This window comes from Syngnathus scovelli, chromosome 3 (genome assembly GCF_024217435.2).
Source record: "Syngnathus scovelli strain Florida chromosome 3, RoL_Ssco_1.2, whole genome shotgun sequence".
NCBI lineage: Eukaryota > Metazoa > Chordata > Actinopteri > Syngnathiformes > Syngnathidae > Syngnathus > Syngnathus scovelli.
Window position 1 is genome coordinate 7,624,488 of NC_090849.1, and position 24,224 is coordinate 7,648,711.

General features: G+C 42.1%; 1 protein-coding gene across 12 annotated transcripts in view; it reads left to right on the plus strand.

Annotated features, from left to right (window-relative positions):
* fkbp15b (FKBP prolyl isomerase family member 15b) overlaps positions 1-24,224 on the plus strand; it is a 115,832-nt gene that overhangs the window by 23,008 nt on the left and 68,600 nt on the right. For 9 of the 12 annotated variants that reach the window (XR_011086581.1, XR_011086582.1, XR_007490670.2 and 6 more), the window contains exons 7-17: positions 2,773-2,922; positions 3,019-3,087; positions 10,224-10,367; positions 10,581-10,723; positions 10,793-10,841; positions 10,951-11,058; positions 21,208-21,289; positions 23,403-23,503; positions 23,633-23,717; positions 23,793-23,902; positions 23,983-24,081. Coding sequence is in view for 1 of the 12 variants with exons in the window: in XM_049764198.2 (XP_049620155.1) it covers positions 2,773-2,922; positions 3,019-3,087; positions 10,224-10,367; positions 10,581-10,723; positions 10,793-10,841; positions 10,951-11,058; positions 21,208-21,289; positions 23,403-23,503; positions 23,651-23,717; positions 23,793-23,902; positions 23,983-24,081 (1,122 nt within the window). In the remaining 11 variants the exon portion in view is untranslated. Of the gene's footprint in view, positions 1-2,772; positions 2,923-3,018; positions 3,088-6,291; positions 6,519-10,223; positions 10,368-10,580; positions 10,724-10,792; positions 10,842-10,950; positions 11,059-21,207; positions 21,290-23,402; positions 23,504-23,632; positions 23,718-23,792; positions 23,903-23,982; positions 24,082-24,224 lie in introns of those variants that run through there. The other 3 variants (XR_007490673.2, XM_049764198.2, XR_007490678.2) reach the window with 2 other exon arrangements.

The following is a 24,224-nucleotide window of genomic DNA, read 5'->3' on the forward strand; positions in this document are numbered from 1 at the left end:
AAAACTCATGTTATGGGAGATGCAGATAGCAAGCGGAGACCCTGCTCATTTTTCCTGTCTCAGAGATGTGTGTGCAGAAAGCTTTAATCCTGACGCGATACAGTCCAAAGACAAGATTTCAGGGTTGCTGAGGGAGTTTGACAAACGATTTCAGGTCTTTAGCGAACTTGAGACAGAATTCGCAGCTTTTCGCTCACCATTCACCATCAGAGCTTCTGATGCTTCTTGAAATCATTGATTTGCAGTGTGATGCAGAATTAAAGGACAAATTTGCCTCTGTGGGCTTGGACAGATTTTACAAGTATCTCCTACCACGCTGTCCTAAATTGACAGCACTGGCTACAAAAATGTTGCCCGTGTTTGGGACTACCTACCTTTGTGAGCAAATTTTCTCACTAATGAACATTAAAAAAAACAAGCTACGCTCAAAGCTCACACATAAGCACTTAAATGAGATTCTGAAACTGGCTGCTGCTCAGGGTATGATGCCTGATATTGAAGCACTTGTGCAGGCTAAAAGATGCCAAGTTTCAGGGGCAAGTACTGATCAAGACTAATTACTAGGGAATGCTGCTTTGAACGTTGCACTATAAAATAAACAAGTGTGAATATTTGCACTAGTAATTGCTGTGAAAGTCAGAAACAGATTTACAAGAGAAGAGTATTAAGTAAATTATGTCTTATGCATGCCACATGTTGTCTTTGTGCGTTTTTTTTCTACATTTTATGCATTAACAAGGAAGGGGCCAAATTTACTTACCATATTTTCCGCACTATAAGGCGCACCTGAAAACCTACAATTTTCTCAAAAGCCGACTGGGCCTTATAATCAGGTGCGCCTTATATATGGACCAATATTGAGCCACTACAGCAGGCGTGTCCAAAGTCCGGCCCGCGGGCCAAATGTATATATCTTATATACAGTTAAGGACAAAATTATTACCCCCCTTTGAAAATGTCATTATTTTTTGAATATTTCCTGACTGCTACTTACTAGAGCAATGACATTTTAGCACAGCATTTATGAGCATATCAGATTTATTAGGAAACCTTCATTATACATAATGTTGCTCAGAAGCAGAACATTACATACAAAACCAAAAAATACCATGGTCAAAATTATTAGCCCTTTGGGAGTAATGGTTGATCTGTTGAGTTATATTCCAAAACACTGGTCTAACAAGTTGTTAAAAGTTTGCCAAGCTCTCAATGATTGACCTGAAATCAAATCTAGAGGTTGCTTTCAATATTACGCTTGGCTAAAGTTTACCTGTGGTTCACATTAGTCTGCAATCATGGTGAAAGGAAAATAAATTAGTCTTGACTTAAGAAAAATAATTGTTGATGCTCACAAGGAAGGAGAAGGTTATACAAGTATATCAAAGCAATTCAAAGTCTCAAGAACTGCAGTCAGAAGCATTATAAAGAAGTTCAAGGAAATTCACACAGTACAGAACAACAAAGGCAGAGGCAGGAAGCGAAAGATTTCAAAATCTTTGAAAAGAAAGGTAGTCAGAGATGTATCGAAAGATCCACGAACAACTGCCAAGACACTAGTTAATGACTTGGGGAAGTCTGGAATAGATGTCTCAAGGAAGACAGTCACAAGAGCCCTGCACAGAAATGGTCTGCGAGGGTGCAGACCAAGAAGAAGTCCACTCCTTCAAAAGAGACACCTTTAAGCGAGATTGCAGCATGCTCGGGACAACATGGAGAAAGGCGATCAATATTGTAAGCGTGTTCTGTGGTCAGATGAGACTAAACTGGAGCTGTTTGGTCACCGAGATGTAGCCTTTGTTTGGAGGAAGAAGGGAGAAGCATACAACCCTAAGAACACTGTCCTGACTGAAACACGGAGGTGGGAGCATTATGCTTTGGGGGTGCTTCAGTGCAGCTGGCACTGGGAATCTTGTCAGGATAGAAGGAATCATGAGGAAAGAAGATTATGAGAAGATTTTCAGGGAAAACCCTAAACAGTCTGCTTCGAAGCTGGGTTTTTGTCGTCGTTTTGTGTTTCAGCATGACAATGACCCGAAACATCGATAATGGTGAAGGAATACCTTCAGAAGAGCAAAGTCAACGTTCTGAAGTGGCCTGCACAAAGCCCAGATTTAAACCCCATCGAAAACCTATGGAAACAACTGAAGACCAGAGTTCACGCCAGACGACCATCTGGAGGAACTTGAGAGAGTTGCCAAGGTAGAATGGGCTGCAATTCCTCAGGAGAACTGTCTTAAGCTTGTTGAGAACTATACAAAACGACTGCAAGCTGTTGTCCAGCGAAAATCATACACAATTGACTATTGATGTTAGGGGGGCTAATAATTTTGACTTATATATGGACAAAGTTTCAAAATGGGCCATTCATTGAAGGTGCGCCTTATAATCCGGTGTGCCTTATAGTGCGGAAAATATGGTAATCAAATGTCTGTTTAAAACAGCTGCCACTTAAAATTTCAAGTGTATGGCCTCAATTTATGTGTTCAGAATTGCTTCCTCGATGTGGAAAATAGATTTTAAATTCATTGATTTCTAAATTTAGATGTGTTTGATTTATTTTAACATGCAGGCTGCCCTGCAATGGTTTTTAAGTTCCACAAAACTGTTATATCAAATAAGAGAATTTATTTTTCACAAAACAGAAAATTTGTAGAAAATTATCAAGATAAACAATTACATCATTTTTAGGATGAAGCTCTAACGTAAAAGATTCTGCCTATTTTTGTCTTTGTGTTATTTATTTTGCTCATTTTATGTATTTTTTTCCATTAGGTGTGTTTGGCAAAGGTAAACAGCTGCAATGTTTTAGATGTGGTACTGACTCAAGACCTCAGTCTCGGGGAAGGCCATGCAGTTCAATACGGAGACTCCTTGGAGGTGGCCTACAAAGGTTGGCTCTTGCAAAACCATACTATTGGACAGGTAATGTATTAAAGTCAAACTGAAATTTCTCTTCATTACTGGTGGGGTTGCATGAGCAAATATGAGCAAATACTGAAGTTTAAATTTTTTTTTCAGATGTTCGACTCCAATCAAAATAAAGACAAGTTGTTACGGCTGAAAATTGGAGCAGGAAAAGTAATTCAAGTAAGATGAAAACATGTTTTATCTACGTAGGTTTTGCATCTGTAATTGAGTGAAAGTCTTTTTTAGAGGTGATAGATTTTAATTTGTTTGTTTTAGCAATGCCATAATGATCATACAGGGTCCGACATTATAGTGGACCGATGGCCCGAGGCCACATGTGACTGTTGAGCCACCCAAAATATGCTGATGCTGGCTCAACCGGGCTACCAGTACGAATAAACGCAATGTTATATATATATATATATATATGTCTAATGTTAATTATATTGAGTTTTATCAATTTAAATTGATCTTTGCTTTTTAACCCCGCTATACACATTCCCTCATCCCCACTTACTGACAAAGTTTGTGCTACGTCCTCGACGACATTTTGGCCACTGAGTCTATGTCTTTCTCTATTTCGTTCACAGGTAGGCCTACTTGTATATATTAAAAAAAAAATCTGTATTGTTTTGAATCACATTATCTTACTGTTGGAAAAATTTACAAGGAGCGGGAACGCGCCAATCGCCTTCCACGTCACACAGCCATTACCAATTATTTATGCCCGATTTACTTAATGCATGGTCGTTTTTCTTCTATTGAGGAAAGTGCACACCGACATGAAAATCAAACTTACACAAAAATGAGTTGAATTTCATAATAATAATAATACATTCAATTTGTATAGCGTTTTTCAAAGACCCAAAGACGCATACAGGGAAACAAAGGTGAGGACATAAGGGGGGGAGACAATAGGATAGAGTTGGGAACAGGACACTTGTTATGGGTAGGTCTGAAGGACGTCGGCTTGTGAAAAAAGGTGTTTTTAGACGGGACTTAAATATGGAGAGTGAGGGTGAGTCGCAGACAGATTGTGGGAGAGAGTTCCAGAGTTGGGGTGCTGTGGGGTGCTGCGCAGGAGAAGGCTCTGTCACCGAAGGATTTGAGTTTGGTTTTTGGGACTGTCAGATGATAAGTAGTGGAAGATTGGAGGGGATGGGTGGGGATAAGGAAGTCGAATAGGTGAGGGGGAGCCACGTGGCGAAGGGCCTTGAAGGTGAGGAGGAGTATCTTGAAGATGATGCGCTGTTTGATGGGGAGCCAGTGAAGAGAGTGGAGAATGGGAGTGATGTGTTCGCAGGACCAGGTGTGGGTAAGGAGGCGGGTAGCAGAGTTGTGGACTAGTTGAAGTCTATGGAGTGAGTGAGCAGTGATACCAGTGAGAAGGGAGTTGCAGTAGTCAAGCCGGGATGAGATGCAGGTATGGATGAGGAATTCAGCGGCAGGGAGAGGCAGTGTCGGATTTTGGCGTTGTGGAGGAGGTGGAAGTAGCAGGTCTTGACAACAGAGCTGACATGAAGGTGGAAGGACAGGGTAGGGTAAAAAATAACGCTGAGGTTGCGTGCCAGAGGGGAGGGAGTGATGGTTGAGGAGTCAATGGTGAGTGAGATGGGTCCAGTTATAGTGAGAAAAGATTTAGTGTGAGCCAGCCATGTTTTTATTGTAGAGATGCAGGTTTCTAGGTGGGTGGGGGTTTCGGGTGGGTGCGGTGCGTATGTAGATCTATGTAGATAATTGGTGCCGTAACTGACCACGAGTCTGACGTCAGCAGCGCACGTAGTTCCGGAGTCAACAGCTGTTTTTTTTTTTTTTTTGACACAGAGGATGAAGATTCCGATGGATTTAATGATTTTGAGTGACACAGATGGTTCAATAAAATTGTTGTTTATACTATTGTTACTTGATATATAGTTTATATATTGTTATATGGGTCTGTGGAATAATTTGAACTGCAACTGACAACAACGAGTCCGACGTCAGCGGCGCGCCGCACACACGGCGTTGTTTACAGAAAGGACGAATAATTCGATCGATGGATTTAATGATTTGGAGTGACACAGATGGTTTGATAAACGTGTTATTTATGTAATAGTTATTTGAATAACTGAATGTTACATCAGACCCATTCTCAGCTCCTCGTTTGTGTTTGTCACGTTAGCATACCGTATCGTTTAGCCTGTTGTTGCTGGTTTATGTCTGTTCTTGGTGTTGGATTTTGTCAAATAAATTTCCCCCAAAAGTGCAATTTATAATCCAGTGCGATTTATGTTTTTTTTTTTCCTTTATTGTGCATTTTATGGCTGGTGCAACTTATACTCCGGTGCGACTTACAGTCCGAAAAATACGGTACGTCTTTTTCTTTTTTACCATGCATTTTATGGCTGGTGCGACTTGTACCCTGGAGCGATTTATAGTCCAGAAAATCCGGTAGTTTTGCCTACTCTCAGTACAATTGTAAGCAGGTGGGGGCTGTTGGTCTTCTTGTCCTCTTTTGGATTGGTGCTTATCTTCTGGACAGCGTTGATTCCTGCAAACGCCCCTCAAACCACCTCTTGCAACATTAGTGATTACAATAACCCTTTTTGTTAGTCCCTGGACGCTTCATGCTTTCTCCTCTCCTAATTATAAACTCAATGTTGATGCCTAATAAGGTTCGCTTCCAAAATGATCAGCGCTACAGTTGCTTGCTGCCCATTCACCACTCTTTTCTCATGCAGATTGTCCTATGTCTAACAATGTTTAAGAATCTCTCATGCAAGAAATTGAACAGTTTCACTAGTGTTTAAAGATTATTCATAACGAAAGTGCAGAACTCTTATTCATGTGCCTAAATCTAAACCTGAACCTCGATTTTAGATGCTTCGATTCCACGCGACTTTCTGTCTAACACGGCTTGGTCATTGACCCCAATTTTTTTTGTCGTAAATACATTTTCAAGTAGTATTTTAAATGGATGATATAAAGACCGTACTAAATTAAATGACTTGCGCAAATGATTTGATGAATTTCCGTGATCAATTTAAAGGCGTTTGATAATAAGAATTCTGTCTGTTTGGTCTTTATGACTTCTTTATTATAGTGTTACGGATCGGTAGGATTGTATTTGATTCGGAAAGGCAGAAGTTCGTGGAAGCCCCTCATCCACACAGTCACAAGTCAAAGAGCATGGCCGGACACAATAATCGAATAAGTGGCTGCTTCATTGTTTCTTCCATCCAATTCACATAGCATCAAAATGACTTACTCAACCCGCCTGATATTGTCATCTGCAGCTGCTGTTCAATTCGGAAACGGAGGATGAGAACTTCGATGGGTTTAATTGATGACCATTACCGGTAATAAAAATGTGAATACCAAACTCAGTTTTGCTCCCGCTTCATTTTTAAATGCGCACACTTGTCTGCTTGTGTGTGTGTGTGTGGTTGTTGTTGTTGCCATCAGAACGTTTACGGGGGAAGTCTGGGCGTGGATTTACTGTGTGTGCGTGTGCGCGTCACAGCCGATGTGAAAAAACAATTGAAGCAATGAACGCTGAGCTTGCTGTCATTCCGGGAGGCACGACAAAGGAACTCCAACCGCTGGACATCGGTGTGAACCGACCGTTCAAAGTAAACATGTAAAACAAGTGAAGTTAACGTGTCTGTTGGCACCATGTGTGTGTTGTTGTAAGGCGGACGTAGTAGAGAGCGCCATGACAACGTTAAAGGGCTTAATGTAGGTAGATGTATACAGGACTGTTTCAGAAAATTAGAATATTGTGATAAAGTTCTTTATTTTCTGTAATACAATTAAAAAACAAAAATGTCATACATTCTGGATTCATTACAAATCAACTGAAATATCACAAGCCCTTTAGTATTTTAATATTGCTGATTATGGCATACAGCTTAAAAAAACTCAAATATCTTATCTCCAAATATTAGAATATCATGAAAAAGTATACTAGTAGGGTATTCAACTAATCACTTGAATCGTCAAATTAACTCGAAACATCTGCAAGGGTTTCCTGAGCCTTGAAAAATACTCAGTTCAGTACCGCATTTTTCGGACTATAAGTCGCGTTTTTTTTTTTCATAGTTTGGGTGACTTGTATGTGAATTTTTTCATACATTTTCAAAAAAAAAAAAAAAAAAGTGAAACTGCAATAAACGAACCGCGATGTAGCAAGGAATTACTGTAATTTGAATTTCAAGTGACGGGGACAGTGGATGGGGGTCGGACATGGCTTTTACGCACGCCCGGTCCTACTCTACGTAGCTCTCTTTCACCTCCGTGGATGGAAGTCGGGGGCCGGTGCTCGGCCGAGTGGCTGTCGGGGGACGGTGGATGGCGCTCAGACATGGCTTTTACGCATGCCCAGTCCTATTCTATGGAGCTCTCTTCCACCTCCGTGGCTGAAGTGCTACCTCCGGGGATGGAAGTCTACGCCGCCACACGCCTGGAAGTCGACGCCGGTGCTTGGGTCCTTGTACTTTGTTAACGCTACAATATAGTTATATTCTAGATCTGTGGAATAATGACGAGGCTGACGTCAGGGCGCACGCGCGGCGTTGTTGACAAAGGACGAGGAATTTGATCGATGGATTTAATGATTTGGAGTGACACAGATGGTTTGATAATATTATTGCTTATATAATAGTTATTTGATATATAATTTATATATCGTTATATGGGCCTGTGGAATATTTTGAAGTGCAAGCACCATCAGCGGCGCGCACCCATTGTTGACATAAAGGATGATCGATGGATTTAATGAATTTGAGTGACACAGATTGTTTTATAAACGTGTTATTTATATAATAGTTATTTAAATAACTGAATGTTACGTCAGGCCCGTTCTCAGCTCTTTGTTTCTGTTTATGTCACATTAGCATACCTATCGTTTAGCCTGATGTTGCTCGTTCTTGGTGTTGGATTTTGTCGAGTAAATTTCCCCCAAAATGCGACTTATACTCCGGAGCGACTTGTATATGTTTTTTTTCACGTTATTGTGCATTTTATGGCTAGTGCGACCTATATTCCGGAGCGACTTTTAGTCTGAAAAATACGGTAAACTAAATCACAAGTATGGGGAAGACTGCTGATCTGACTGCTGTCCAGAGGACCATCATTGACACCCTCCATCAGGAGGGTAAGACACAAAAATAAATTTTTCCAGGGGCAAGCTGTTCACAGAGTGCAGTTTCAAAGCACAGCCACAAAAAGTTTGTTGGAAGGGGGAAATGTGGCAGGAAACGCTGCATAACCAAGAGAGATGACCGCAGCCTTAACAGCATTGTGAAGAAGAGTCGCTTCCAGAATTTGGGGGAGTTTCAAAGACAGTGGACTGAAACTGGAATCCAGGTATCAAAAGCCACTGTTCACAGACGTGTCCGGGAAATGGGCTACAATAGCCGTATTCCCATGGTCAAGCCACTTCTGAAGCGTCTGACTTGGGCTATGGAAAAGAAGCACGAGACAATTGCAGAGTGTTTCAAAGTCCTCTTTTCAGACGAAAGCAAGTTTTGTATTTCATTTGGAAGTCAAGGCGCCAGAGTCTGGAGAAAGGCTGGAGTGGAGCAAAATCCAAGTTGCTTGAAATCCAGTGTGAAGTTCCCACAGTCAGCGATGGTTAGGGGAGCCATGTCAGCTGCTGGTGTTGGTCCACTGTGTTTCATCAAGTCCAGAGTAAACGCAGCTGTGTACCAAGAGATTTTAGAGCACTACATGCTTCCGTCTGCTGAAAAGCTCTATGGAGATGATGATTTCATTTTCTAGCATGATCTGGCACCTGCCCACAGTTCCAAAACCACCAGTAAATGGTGTACTGACCATGGCATTACTGTCCTCGATTGGCCTGCCAATTCCCCTGACCTGAACCTCATAGAGAATTTGTGGGGTATTGTGAAGAGCTGAAAGGCACTAGACCCAACAATGCAAATGAGCTGAAGGATGCTATTGAAGCATCCTGGGCATCCATAACACCTCAGCAATGCCACAGGCTGATTGCCTCCATGCCACGCCGCATTGACGCAGTAATCCATGCAAAAGGATTCCCAACCAAGTACTGAGTGCATTAATGGACATTTTCAAATGTTTGATTTTGTTTTGCTGTTATAAGTCTTTGTTTTTACTTGGTCTGAGGAAATATTCAAATTTTTTGAGATAGGATTTTTGAGTTTTCTTAAGCTGTAAGTCATAATCGTTAATATTAAAATAATAAAAGGCTTGCAATATTTCAGTTGATTTGTAATGTATTCAGAATGTATGACATTTTTGTTTTTTAATTGCATTACAGAAAATAAAGAACTTTATCACTATTAAAATTTTCTGAGACAGTCCTGTATATAAAACTCACGCACTATGAGCCGTTGCGCCCTATGTATGTGTCAAACACAGTCATGGCACACAACTGAGACTGCGCCTTTTATTTCAGTGCGCCTTTTGAACGTGAAAATACGGTAATGGGAAAAATAATTTGCGGATCAGTTTGCTAATGCTGCGTTCCTGCACTCTGTTTTTGCTGCAGTTTACATTTTTGAATGGCAAATTTGAGCAGCACACTGAATTTCCGAACAGTGTGGGGGGAACCATTGCTGCTCCCAGCTTATTTTTGAAGGCACCATTGGTTTCTGGGACTTGCTCACATGAAGTAAAAAGCATTTCTGACGTATTTTTCTTTGAGATGTCCACCATGGCGCCCCCATACGTTTGATTAATTATTATTAGGTTTAACTCGAGAATTAGTCAAGGCAAATGGCGATTGCACTGATTAGCATGTCCGCCTCACAGTTGGGAGGGTGTGGGTTCAATTCCACCTCCGGCACTCCCTGTGTGGAGTTTGCATGTTCTCTCCGTGCACGTGTGGGTGTTCTCCGGGCACTCTGGTTTCCTCGCACATCCCAAAAACATGCTTGGTAGGCTGATTGAGCACTCCAAATTGCCCCTAGGCGTGAGTGCGAATGCGGATGGTCGTTTGTCTCTATTTGCCCTGCGATTGGCGTGCAACCAGTTCAGGGTGCCCCCCCACCTACTGCTCGATGACTGCTGGGATAGGCTCCAGCACGCTCGCGACCCCCGTGGGGACAAGCAGTATAGAAAATGGTTGTATGGATTAGTTAAGTAGAACAAAAACGATGCATCCGCATTCCAGTTTTAAAGGTAATGTGTAACAGCGCTCCAGGCTCTAGTGGTTGAAATGCGGTAATGGGCTCCCGGCTTAAATGGGTTAAAATAATAAATTTGGTGTTAAGAAATGGCCAATAAGTGCAGCATGCACATAGAATTTCTTTTGTCTCACTTGAAACCATTTGTTTATGTTGTTGTGTGAGTAGGGATGGGAGAAAGGGGTGCTCGGGATGAAGAAGGCTGGCTGTCGTCTAATTGTTGTCCCTCCGAGCCTTGCTTATGGTTCACAAGGCGTCCCTGATTGTGTCCCAGCCAACAGCACTCTAATTTTTGAAGCAGCTATAAGACGGGTGAGCACCTATGCATTTTGCTGCTAATCCATATAAATTTGCTCTTACAGTATTCTGCCACATAAGACTTTTTTTCTACAAAGCAGTAACTTTGTTTAGATATACATATGTTACCCTGATTATTTTAAACACACCAGTAGCACTGATCTGTTGCTAGTTTTTCTTGTCATCAGGGCATTTGTTTTCTTTTTTTTTTTTTTTTATGTGCCCTAGGTGAAAGTCTCCAAGGACTGTGGGTCAGGTCAGACCAGTGCGAGTTCAAAAGATTCTGGTACTCTCTCCCCTACTCTTAGTGTTGATAATCTGATATTAGAGCCACCAGTACAAACGGCTGCATTGGACTCAGGCAAACTAGGGTAAGCCTCTTTAAAAAATAGGTGATACAATTTTCTATCAGTGTTTTTTCACTGGGATTTCTCCCCTAGGGAGACACCTCTGCGTGCAAAGTCAGATTCCCTGAGTGAACAGCTCACTGTAAGTAATGTCTGAATGATATTTTCTGAAGTAACTTGACCTTATACCTGTCAACATATCAGGTTTTTTTGTAGCCATTTCAAGATGTGAATTGTTTTTCCAAATTCAGACTACAGATGCCACGAAGGCCAAGCTGATCTCACGAATGGCAAAGATGGGCCAGCCCATGTTACCCTTTCTAACATGTCAGCCTGAATCGAGCGACTCTGAATTGGAGGTGAGCGTCAAGATATATGTTGTGCACATTGTTTTGTAACTAGAGCCACATACAGTGGGTGAGCAGTGGGTTTGGGCAGCTTTGTTAATTTTTATAATTGTCCTTTTAAAATCATTGATACTGTCAATCGTGCACTTATCTGATGTAAGTGACCGGCTCTCCGTTTAAAGGGTAAAATTCTGTACTTTAGCCCCTCTGCAGTAACGCAGTCTGTAGGGGAGACGAGAATTGATTTAAGCCGGTACGGAAAGAAGATTCGTTCAGAGTCTAACCACTGTTCAGGTAACTAATCTATTGTTAGATTAATTCCGTCATTTTCGGACGCCAGTCCCGCTGAAATCAAAGAAACCCGAGGATTGATTAACTACTTTGTCGAGACCCAGGATCTCCTCGATCGCGGCCGTTTCAGTGGCTCTCCTTTCCTATTAAGATTGTTGCTTTTGTTATCTGCTCGGAATAGTTCAGCTGTTTTTGTTAAGACCGCGGGAACTCGTTTATTTTCACTAACGTACACTCACACTAGCTGAGCTTAAGTTAACGGTTTCGAACCAGATTCTGACACTCCCTGATGTCAAGGATTAAAGCTGTCTTCATTTAAAAAAGAACTGAACGGTCTAAAGTATGACTATGATAGAGAAACAAACAAACAAAAGAGCATAAAAGATCAAAATAATCATTAATTGAAATGAGATGATTATAAAGTAGAAATTTAATGAATAAGCAAGAAAGAGAATTACAAATTTCAATTGTTCGAACAACTAACAATAATTTCCACTCACCATTCTCAGTAGAGAAAAAATTATTCAGTCTCGAAGTTCTCTCGATTGAAAACTCAAAAATATAGTAAAAAAGGGTGAAGCTAGAGGTCTCTAAATGCTGTTTGGTGGAAAAGTCGAGTGATCAGTTCTCCTTGTTCCGAATTCTGTTTAAAAGAACAGGCTGGCCTAAAGAATGGAGATGACGACGCCTTAAAAATGGCTCCTCTCTCCTGCACCAAGGTCTGCATCTCCTAGCCTGTCTTTGAGCTTAAAATTTGACTAAGTCCAATTTGAAGATAGTATAAATTTATCTTAACGGACCTTGGGTTAATCTCAGAAAGAATGAAATCTATCTTTGTCTAATCGGCGTTCTCGACCCACGGCAGTAGCCGCAGGGTCATACCCCTGACGGGGAAAGCCCACCGGGCGAGAGAGAGCGCTGCTCTTTGTCCGAACGAACCTTTTATACCAGTCCAGTTCGTGGGTACTATGCCTGCTTGGTCACGTACCAGTTTTTTTCCATGATGTCACACATTGGCCTCAGAGGACCCAAATGCTTCCAGAAGAGACTGCACCTGCATCTCGGCTGGTCTCAACCGGATTCAACCAGATGAGGTGACCATGTTCTCACGGAAGTAACAATTTTCTCAGGGATGCTTCATCCTGTTTCCCACTCCCAAATCTTGTCAACTGTCCATCAACGTGACATTTGCAAATGTTTTTTCTCTGACTTGTGTTCCGTCAAACAGCATCTTGTTTAGGCTTCAACTGGATGAACGTGACCGAGGTCACGCTCATTTATGGGATCTCAGTCTTCCACCACTTAGTATCACCATTAACCCTTTCCGCCTCCTTGTCTTCACTCACATTTATACATTCATGTGTAAATGGAACATCAATATTACATACATGTTTGATACTGATCAAACATCGTGACAATAATAACACTTTCACAATAGTCAATTTAACACATAATCATAACTATGATGGTGGATTCCCTTAGTTAGCAGGTTAAAACACTCAAGCATCTTTAAAACATATTTTGACAAGCTGGTGACCTCTAGGTCAAGCTCAAGCGTGGGATTGCAGCCTTCCACCCACGGTATCACTGTCAGCCCCTTGTCCTTGCTCAACTCTTAATACATTCAAGTGTAAATGAAACATCAGCGCTATGATGCTGCTCAGGTTGCTACTAACTATACAGTATTGCAAAGCAGAATAAAATAAAGTATATTGCAGCTTACTCTAACTGTGATTAACATGTCTCATTCTCATTAGCTAACGATGAGCATGGGCTTCCCTAGTTAGCAAATTAAATATTCAAGCAGTTTCAAAGTATATAATAGCAAAACAAAATAATATAACATAATCCAAAATTGTGTGTTGCTGTGCTTCAGAACAAGTCTTCATCTAATCGATGACTTTTTAAACTATTAATTTACTTTGTTAGGTCAATCTGACTTTGGCACCATCTTCTGGTGAAATTTGGAACAGGAATGGAGGTTTACTGGTTCAACCAACAAATTCCCCTTTACCAATTTAACAATAGTTAATTTGTAAAAACTAACTTTTAAGTAACCCCTACTCAGGCCCCCTTCTTCAGGTCTTCCATGTCAAGCTTTGAAATTTGGAATTTCATCTTAGCCAAATCGTCTGGGCCAAATCCATGTGGCCCGCGAAGACAAATTGTGCATCAAATTTGTGTGTCATTACTAGAATTGCAAATTGTCTTCACTTTTAATAATATATATATATTTTTTTAAATATTTGGCCAGTTTATACTCGTCTGATTTGAAATCGAGTTATTTCTCAGTTTGTTCTGTAACTTTTACTGAATATAAAATGAGGTGTTCATACATTTATTTGGGTTGACAGTCATAATGGCCCTCCGAAAGAAGCTATGACTACAATGCGGCCCGTGAAAAAAATGAGTTTGACACCCCTGCTCTAAAGGCTTCTTATATCTTCTAATTAGATTCTGGACTGTGGCTGAACGTATTTTAGACCATTCTTCTTTACAAAACATAGTAGATTTTGAGTAGTGTTTAGGGTCATTGTCTTGTTGAAAGATCTTGCCCCGATGCGGCTTAAGCTTTCCTCCCAATCACACCCTTCCAGGTCTCACTGTCATTTCCCACGTGAGCATTGAAGTCACTTAGTAGAACAATGGAGTCCCCAGAAGGAGCGCTCTCCAGCACTTCCTCCAGGGACCCCAAGAAGGGTGGGTACTCTGAGCTGCTGTTTGGTGCATAGATACAAACAACAGTCAGGCCCCGTCCTCCCACCCGAAGGCGGAGGGAGGCTAACCTCTCGTTCACCGGGGTGAACCCCAATGTGCAGGCGCCCAGCTGGGGGCCAATAAGTATACCCACACCTGCTCGACGCCTCTCACCATGGGCAACTCCAGAGTGGAAGAGAGTCCAGCCCCTTTCGAGAGGGCTAGTACCGGAACCCAAACTGTGTGTGCAGGCAAGTTCAACTGTATCTAGTCGGAACTTTTCTGCCTCGCACACCAGTTCGGGCTCCTTTCCAGCCAGAGTGGTGACATTCCAGGTTCTGCAGCCGGGGATCGGACCGGCAAGGTCCCTGCCTTTGGCCGCCGCCCAGCTCACAATGCACCCGACCCCCTTTGGCCCCTCCCACAGGTGGTGAGCCCATGGAAACTATTTACACTCCATACTTTAGAATTGATTAGTACTACAGGTGCTCGCCAGTAAATTAGAATATCGTCAAAAAGTTTAATCATCTCGAATTGGCCCGAATATAAGACGGTGTTTTTTGCAATGAAATAAGTCTGTAAACGTGGGGGTCCTCTTACATTCGGGGTCTAGACATTATACGCGCTAGATGGCGCCAGAAATCTTTAAAGCGAATGCTGAACTTAACTACCCAATCCAAAGCAAACCCCTGTCCCGAAGAATAAAAATAAAAATAGCGGTAGCACGAAAACTAAAAATAAAAAATAGCGGTAAGAAAGAAAAGAGAAGAAAATAAGAGAAGAGATAACAGAAAATGGAAAAACATTGCGACAACCTGGCGAAAAGTGGGTTGAAGATCGGCCAGGTTAACCAGCAGCTGAGGAGAAGTTGTACTTCAAGTTAAACTTCAAGATGATGGTGATAAACAAGGCAGTCTTCAAATAATTGCAAAGCAGCTGTGAAATATGGTGTCACAGAGTGTAATAAACGGAGATGGAGAGCCCAAAAAGATCGCCTAAAAAATGCTCACAATCAGAGAAAAGCTTTCCGTTGTCCTCAGAGCGGCCGCTTTCAAGAGCTCGACAGGAGGGTGTGCGCGTACGTGGACGAGAAACGAAATGACGGGATGCCCATCAGCAGAGCTGTCATTCAGCTCAAGGCCGTGGAAATAGCAAAGAGCTAAACATACCCACCGCTTTCTTCAGAGCAAGCCTCGGCTGGTGTAAAAGAATGATGCGGCGTAATGGACTAATGTTACAGCGTAACGGACTAACGCTGCGACGCAGATCAAGTCTAGCCCAGTGCCTGCTCTCTGACTTTGGAGAGAATCTGTTGTCTTTTCAGTGCTATGTAAGGAAAAAGCACTCTTACCCACTGGATCAGATTGGCAATGCTGATCAGACACCTGTGTTTTTTGACATGCCAGCACCTGTCACTGTACACAAGAAAGGTGAGAAATCTGTTATTATAAAATCCATTGGAAATGAGAAGAGCCGCATTACCGTCATGTTAGCCTGCCTCGCAGACGGAACCAAACTCCCTCCATGTGTTGTTTTAAAACGTAAGACAGTACTTAAGGAGGCGATGCCAGCTGGCATTATTGTACATGCCCAGGAAAAGGGTTGGATGGAGACCGAGCTTGTAGTGGACTGGCTCAAGGTTGCATGGGGCAGACGGCGTAGGGGACTCAGAAAAAAAGAGGAACATGCTGATTTTGGATGCATTTCGTGGACAGTTGTCTGATCCGGTCAAAAGACAAGTGAAGGCGATGAACGGCGACTTAGTGATCATTCTGGGGGGAATGACAAGTCAGCTGCAGGTGTTGGATGTGGTCAACAAACCATTCAAAGACAATCTGCAAAAGAAATAATATAATTGCATTCAAAAATTGAAATTGTACATTATATTTATATACATTACCATATTGGCCCGAATATAAGACGACCCTGATTATAACCCTGCTGAACATCAACAAGACCAAGGAAATTGTTGTTGACTTCCGGAAGGGTCACACCCAACACCTGCCGCTGACCATCGACGGTGCTGTGGTGGAGAGGGTGAGCAGCACCAAATTCCTGGGGGTGCACATCAGTGAGGACCTCTCCTGGTCCGCCAACACCGCGTCACTGGCGAAGAAAACTCAGCGCCGCCTGTACTTCCTGCGGAAACTCAGGCGAGCAAGTGCTCCTCCGGCTGTCATGACTACATTCTACCGTGGCACCATTGAGAGCGTCCTCTCCAGTTGTATCGCTGTCTGGGGTGGTAGCTGCACTGAATACAACATAAAGGCCCTGCAGCGCATAGTGAACACGGCTGGTAAGATTATTGGTGCTTCACTCCCCTCCCTGAAGGGCATTTACGCCTCCCATCTTGCCCGCAAGGCGACCACGATTGTGAGTGATGTGAGTCACCCCGCTCACTCTTTGTTTGATCTTCTGTCCTCTGGGAAGAGGTGGAGGAGCCTGCGCTCCCGCACCGCCAGACTCACCAACAACTTCATTCTCCAGGCTGTTACGATCCTGAACTCTCTTCCCCCTTCTGCGTAGCGTACTTATTTATTGTGTTATTTGTTTATTTATTATTTATTCATCACTCTTATTTATTCATTGATTATGCCTTCTTCTTTTATTTTTAATATGTTTTTTACTTGTATGTACATTGTGAACTGTCTTGTCACGTGGGATAGTGGGAACGTAATTTCGATCTCTTTGTGTGTCTTGGCATGTGAAGAAATTGACAATAAAGCAGACTTTGACTTTGGCTTTTAAATGAACTCTCAGTCTTGTTCTGAAGACCTACACAATCATGGGGAAGACTTCTGACTTGACTGTTGTCCAAAAGCCAACCATTGACAATTTGCACAAAGAGGGTAAGACACAAAAGGTGATTGCTAAAGAGGCTGGCTGTTCGCAGAGCTCTGTGTCCCAGCACATTAATAGACAGTTGAAGGGAGGGAAGAAATGTGGTAGAAAAAAAGTGTACAAACTATAGGGATAACCACACCCTGGAGAGAATTGTGAAACAAAACCCATTCGAGAATGGGGGGGAGATTCACAAAGAGTGGACTGCAGCTGGATTCAACGCTTCAAGAACCACCACAAAGACACGCATGAAAGACATGGGTTTCAGCTGTCGGATTCCTTGTATCAAGCCACTCTTTGTCAACCAGTAGGGATCAAAGTCTTGCCTCTGCTCCTTCACATTGAGAGGAGCCAGATGTTGGGGCTTTGCCATCTCGTTAGAATGCCTCCCAGATACCTCCTTGGCGAGGTATTCCAGGCATGTCCCACTGGAAGAAAGCCCAGAGGACTCAAGACACTCTGAACACTCCTGGCTGGCCTGGCCTTAAGATCCCGGTAAGAACTGGACGATATGGCTGGGGAGAGGGAAGTCTGGCATTCCCTGCTAATGATGCTGCCCCCTGTGACCCAACTTGAATATGTGATAGAGATGGATGGATGTTATAATTAGGAATTACACTTTTTAAACCAAATTATAAGCGTGCTAATTAAAAATGCATAATCTGAGAAAAGCAGAAGTTCAGTTCTAAGACCAGCAAACTTGACCCACGCAACTTGTATCTATTGCGTCCATAAAGGTTATGAACACATTTGGTGACAAAGGGTAGCCTTGGCGAAGCCCAACCCTCCCGGCAAACGTGTCTCACTTACTGCCATCAATGCATATCAAAGTCTGCCATCGATTGTATACGGACTGATCAGGGAGTTCAGAAACTTGTACACCCTCCACAGAACTCACAGAGGGACATGCTCGAACGCCTTTTCCAAGTCTACACACATGTAAACGAAAACACATTCATCCTCGAGGACCCTGTAGAGCGTGTAAAACTGGTCTACTGATTCAAGATCAGAATGAAAACCATACTACTCCAAAGGAGTTGAAATACATCCTCCAGTTCCCCTTGTTAAAAAGAGGGGCCACCACGGCGGTCAGCTTTTGTGTGATATTCACAAGGAAGGAATTTTACAAGGAATTGACCTTGATGTTTCACTACTTTTGGAGGGGACTGTTTGTGCATCCATCCAGTTCCCAAACGGCGTATCTTCATGAGAAAACATAACTGTATGATAAACATTGACTTCTCGGCCCTCTTCATTGTACACAATGAAGCCAGGGCTTTGTTGACGCCTCTGTGTTGCGAAGTAAAATTGAGGAGGTGGTCCACCTCAGATCTCTTCAGTTGGTGTACAATCCAGACAAAACATTTAATTTTGTCCCCACCTGGCCCCCACCCCAACCCAGGGATGAGGGGAAGAGAGAGTAGAAGCAGTCGTCAAACCAGCCAATGTAGAGTGTCAAAATAAGTCTTTAATCCTGTCTTAAACGTATCTACTGAGGTAGCGGCTCTGATATTCTTGGGGTAGGACATTCAGAGCTCTGTAGCCTGAATAGAAAATGCTCTCGAACCTGTGGAATTCTTTTTGGCTCTTGGGGTCAGTAAAAGACCAGCATTTTGAGAATGAAGGTTTTGCAACAGAACACATGGTACGACTCGGTCAACAAGATAAAGCACTAAGCCATGCAATATTTTAGTGGTTTGGAACAGAACCATGAAGTAGCATCCAAAGTGGCCGAGGAGCCAATGCAAATTGCCTTGTACCAGGGTAATATGATGAAATATTCTTGTCTTTGTGAGGAGTCTATCTGGAGCCTATTTTTGCCAACTGTAGAGTTTTAGTACTAGACATATTGAAGATCAGGGAGCAATACATAAGATGAAGTAGAACTTTACTGAACCCACGACGGGAAAATGTGTTCGTTTCAGCAGCCCAGCATAGAAAAATGAAGGAGAACAGCAATATAATAAGTAAACATTACAATAATAATGGTGCGAGGTAACAAACGAATATTTAATGATTTCTGCATCACAAGAATGGGACAAATCTTAGCAATACTGCTGTAGTGAAAAAATGCAATTCTAGTTATGTTCTTAGTGTGGTTTTGAAAGGAGAGAGTTTTGTTACAGAATCGGTAAAAGTACATTTATCAAGACTTGCAGTAGTGTCCTTAAATAGGTGCCAATGACGAGCAAGGCCAATTATCAAAATATCGGTTTAATTCATCTTGAGAAGTAAGAGTGACTGAGTGAATTGAGTCACATCCATTGTTTAATTTGAGCAAAACATGCCTCGAAATTACAGCAATTACGCGGCTTTGTGCTTTCATTGATGTGCACTGCGACCTACAGCGACAACCGCATAGTGAAGTTTGCTGACGACACGACTCTGGTGGGTCTCATCACGAAGGGCGACGGAACTCGGTACAGGTCGGAAGTTGACCTTCTGACCATGTGGTGCAGGGACAACAACCTCCTGCTGAACGTAAACAAGACCAAGGAAATCGTTGACTTCCGGAAGGGTCACACAAAACACCTGCCGCTGATCATCAACGGTGCTGTGGTGGAGAGGGTGAGCTGCACCAAGTTCCTGGGGGTGCACATCAGTGAGGACCTCTCCTGGTTCGCAAACACCTCGTCACTGGCAAAGAAAGCTCAGCGCCGCCTGTACTTCCTGCGGAAGCTCAGGCGTGCATGTGCTCCTCAGGCAGTCCTGTCTACATTCTACCGTGGCACCATTGAGAGCGTCCTCACCAGTTGCATCGCTGTCTGGGGTGGTAACTGCACTGAACAAAACTTGAAGGCCCTGCAGCGCATTGTGAATACGGCTGGTAAGATTATTGGTGCTTCGCTCCCATCCCTGAAGGACATTTACACCTCCCATCTCGCCCGCAAGGCAACCTCGATTGCGGGAGATGTGAGTCACCTAGCTCACTCTTTGTTTGACCTTCTGCCCTCTGGGAAGAGGTACAGGAGCCTGCGCTCCCGCACCACTAGACTCGCCAACAGCTTCTTTCTCCAGGCTGTTAGGACCCTGAACTCGCTACCCCCTTCTGCGTAGCGTGCGGCACTGTTGCGCTATTTTCTGGAATGTCTGCTGTACGCTCACTTGCTCCTTTTTGCTCCTCTTATTTATTTATTTGTTGTGTTATTTATTCATTATTTATTCGGCACGCTGTTGTTTACTTGTTTACTTGATTGTCTGTTGTGGGCCATGTCTTGTCACCGTGGGATGGGGGGAACGAAATTTCGGTTTCTTTGGGTGTCTTTGGCATGTGGAGAAATTGACAATAAAGCTGACTTTGACTTTTTGAATTTTCTCACGGCTGCTCTATTACGATGAGCCACTGTGTAACTGATGGCCCATACCTTGAATTGTTCCACGTATCTCTTCGTCAATTTTAGTCTTGGGGGTCTTTAGGCAAACTGATGCTGTTTGTTTTGCACAAACGAGTAGTATTTATATTTGCCAGAGGTACTAAGTACGTACTCTATTTACTAATGTGCACTGGTTGGTTTGCTGCTCCAGGGTACATATTTTACATATTTGATGGTCTCTGATTGGTTTATCGCTGTCATTTTACATATTTGGTGTATTATGTAGTGTTCTATGATTGCGGTCTCTGATTGGTTCATCGCTGTCATTTTACATATTTGGTGTATTACGTAGTGTTCTATGATTGCTGTCAGCTTGCATATTATGCACGTGTCGGTAGCCGCACAACAACACTTTGGAATTCGTCACACACAAAAGGTGCACCTTGTTATAAGGTGCCCTGGCGGTTTTGATCAATCAAAGGCTTTTAAGTACACCCTATGGATACTGGAAAATACGGTCTATATTTGTTGAAGGTAGTAAGTCCTAATGGGTTCAGCCTCTCTTTCACACAAACTTTATCACCATAATGAACCCCCCATGTCTGCACAAATGTGTACGCACGCATGTACCCTTTGTGTGCACGTGTGCGAATGCGTCATCTTATTGAGTAAGTCTTAGTGAGGCAACACACTTGCCACCCCTCAGAAAACTTGGTCTGCTTCTGTCCTTGACTGACCTATGACCCAATTAATTATGCAATGGAGCCATGCCAAATTGCAGTTTGGGATCTATTTTTTAAACGTCTTTGGGTGGGTTAGAAGGTTTATCATTATTTGAATAATTTGGGGGGTTAAAAGAAAGTTTTACAAAATTCAAATTCCTATCAATGAGCTTCAATTTATGCATTGTAGTTCGTCCAGTCACTATGCCCCTTGAATGGTGAGGTTACTGTATCGAGTAGCCCTTGTTAATATACAGTAATATTTTCAGTCAATGACACTATCTTATTTTGTGCAGGATACTACTGTTAGAGCCAAGAATCTGCCTGTTGCATCATCTCCTGTGCAGATCTCTTCTGCTGCCCCAGTTCAAGCACATGGTAACTTTTTTTTTGCTCAATCAAATTCATTCACCGTGCTTTGGGGCCATCTTAAAAATACAGTTGTATTCCTGTTTCAAATTTGTATTCATCAGAAAAATCATACCAACTGTTTTAAAGATGTGACCCAGATTGTGATAAAATCAAGCTGATATCACATATTCTTTGTCAGTGACTTGCCAGGTTCAGTTTTCAATTCAATGCCTATAGGGATTGAGCGATTTTTAGAGAAAGCCTAAATGAGAAACTACTTGTATCTGAAATCATATGACCACCGTAGCTCAAGTTGGTAATTTCCCATTGAGAACTTTTAACTACTGCAAGAAAATTCAGATTGGGATCTGGTTTTGAAAGTCTCAGACCAAGCCAGTACCAAGAATCTGTGTGCAGTACAGCCTTTCAATTGTTCACATCAGTAAAGTTGTCACATTAATCAATGTTTCATTCGTCTGGCAAGCCACACCCACTTATAAAGTGGGTCCCAAGAGTACGCCATTGATCGCGGCTGGGCCTTGGTTCCAAACTAGCCCAGGGACGTGCGGTCAGAGGAGGCCTCCCCTGCCATCATGAAAAGGGGAAAAACAAATTCAATTGTTTTTATTATAAAGTCATTTTCTTTTTAACCTCAATAATTTTGTATCATTTTGAACCAAAATCGCTGAATTTTTATCATTATTTTTAAACCGAAGACGGTTCGCTCGGAGGAGCCAACGTCAGTGCCTCCCCTGTCATGAACCTTGCCGCACGTCACTGAACTAGCCATACAGTTAAGATTTGTTTATTTGCTGAGATGTTTCTTTCTTGCGCAAAATGGTGCAGGAGAGATGATAGTTTAGAATATATTTTGCATTCTTTGGTGAACTGGTGAATTCTTTGAGGATCATACTGTCTTCACTTGATAAAATAGTTTTCAAGATACTTTCTTACGTTCTTTTAGTAAGACAGGCAAGCTGCCAAAACATGTTAAGCAGGCAAACAACTGGCCTCTGTCTTACTAAAAGAAAGTATCTTTACATAATCATTGAGCATTAATTAAGTTTTAAATAACTAGAATTACATAGTGTCATTGAAACCCCAGCAGCTGATGGCACTGGAAGCATTTAGATCTGTGTGGATGTTGTAGTTTCGACGTCCTGATTGGTTATTTTCGCAGTCTGTCTGCTCAGGTTCACCCTACATTGGAAATGCATTTGATGAGACAACCCACGAGACTCATTCGTTGGTACAGCATTGAGTCTGGATTTCCAGGCTCGTGCAGACATATGCTTACAAATACTTCTGTTTTACATTTAACTCATTCAGCTGTGGTCTATATAAAGTCGAACAGAAATGATTTTGTCTGAGTTCCTCATAATCATAGCATCACAGGCCCCTCTTTTACCCCTGATCTGAGGAGTGTTTCAGAGGAAGCCATTTTGGCACGGTCTGTTTAAATACAAATGAGATACTTCACACCCCGCTCCCTGCAGGCCTCACTTTCCGGTCGGACATATTTGTAGTTTGTCAGCAGAGATACAGGTTACTTACGGCACACATTTTTTGATTGATTAAAAAATATCAACGGCAGAAGACTTGTCCATCCAACCATACATAACACATAAGAAAATAAATCCCCTCACAATACAGTGATCCCTCATTTATCGCGGGAGATGCGTTCCAGAACCACCCGCAAAAAATGAAAATCTGCTAAGTAGAAACGGTATTTATATTATTCAGAAATTTTAACACATTGTATTGACACGTAGTGTTTCTAGTTGGCCATTAGGGGGCATGAGTGTAATGCAAGTCAATTAGAAGAGTGATTTTCCTTTCCAAGCAATGAAAAGTGTCCATCTTCAAAAATCCGCATTATACTAACCCGGGGGACATCATGCATAGCAAAACTAAAGTTCGTGCCACCCTCCTCCTCGTTCTTTTGTGCCAGTAAAAGCGATAGATGCCATCAGGCCATCACAACAGTACCATTCAAGAAGTTGTAAGTCGATGTTTCATCAGAAGAATTATGAAAACTGTTTATAATGGTCGTTATTTCCTTTAATTCATCACTCTAGTAAGTCAGAATTAATCTAACACATTAAACTGTATTAAACTGTACTCTATTTTTTCTTTTCAGCGCTTCCACATCCCTACCCTGTTTTTCCGACGAATGTGCTTCCCAACCTTACCAATGTTGCTACACAGCCTGGTTTGCTAGGTAGCACACACACTTTTCAGGTGAGCTTTCCTCCTATTTTGTCCAAATTTATTGGGATTTCTTAAGGCTATGAAAGGAAATAAAAGTGGTTCTTGTTCATTATTATTCATTATTATTATTGTGTTGTTGTTGCTGCTGCTGTTTTAAAGTTCTACTCCAACACACAGACTTCTGTTCCTACAAATCAGCTCCAGTCTTTGAGCCAAATTTATCCTTCACGTGTCCCTTACATTGGTAAGATAAGAAAACTAGAAAAATATAAGAACATATATCAATGTTTATTTGTACATTTCAAACTATGTCCTCCAGGCTCCAGTGACGTGACTTCCTTCTTAATGATTGAGACTCGACAGCAAAATACAGAGATCCGGTTAGCTGTCAGAAAAGTAGCGGAAAAGGTTGATCAACTTGTATCAAAGGTACAAAATCCAAGGGAATGCAGAACATGGCTTCAACACAATCTGACCCTGCTTTCAACTTACATTATTTTATTTATTAGATAGATGACCTTCAAAGGCAGGGAACTGTCTCATTGGGCCTGTCTGGTATATCGATGGAGTCCTCAATGATCATACAAAATGTCCAAAGAATCATACAGGTATATAAAGTAAATATTTTCTAGTGTGACTGTGGCACCCAGTATAGTTCTTGCGACTGAATAATTTGGGATGTTTTCTGTGTTAATAATGTCTTTGCTCTTGATCAGGGGTGTCAATATAATTTTAATTGTAAGCCACATCT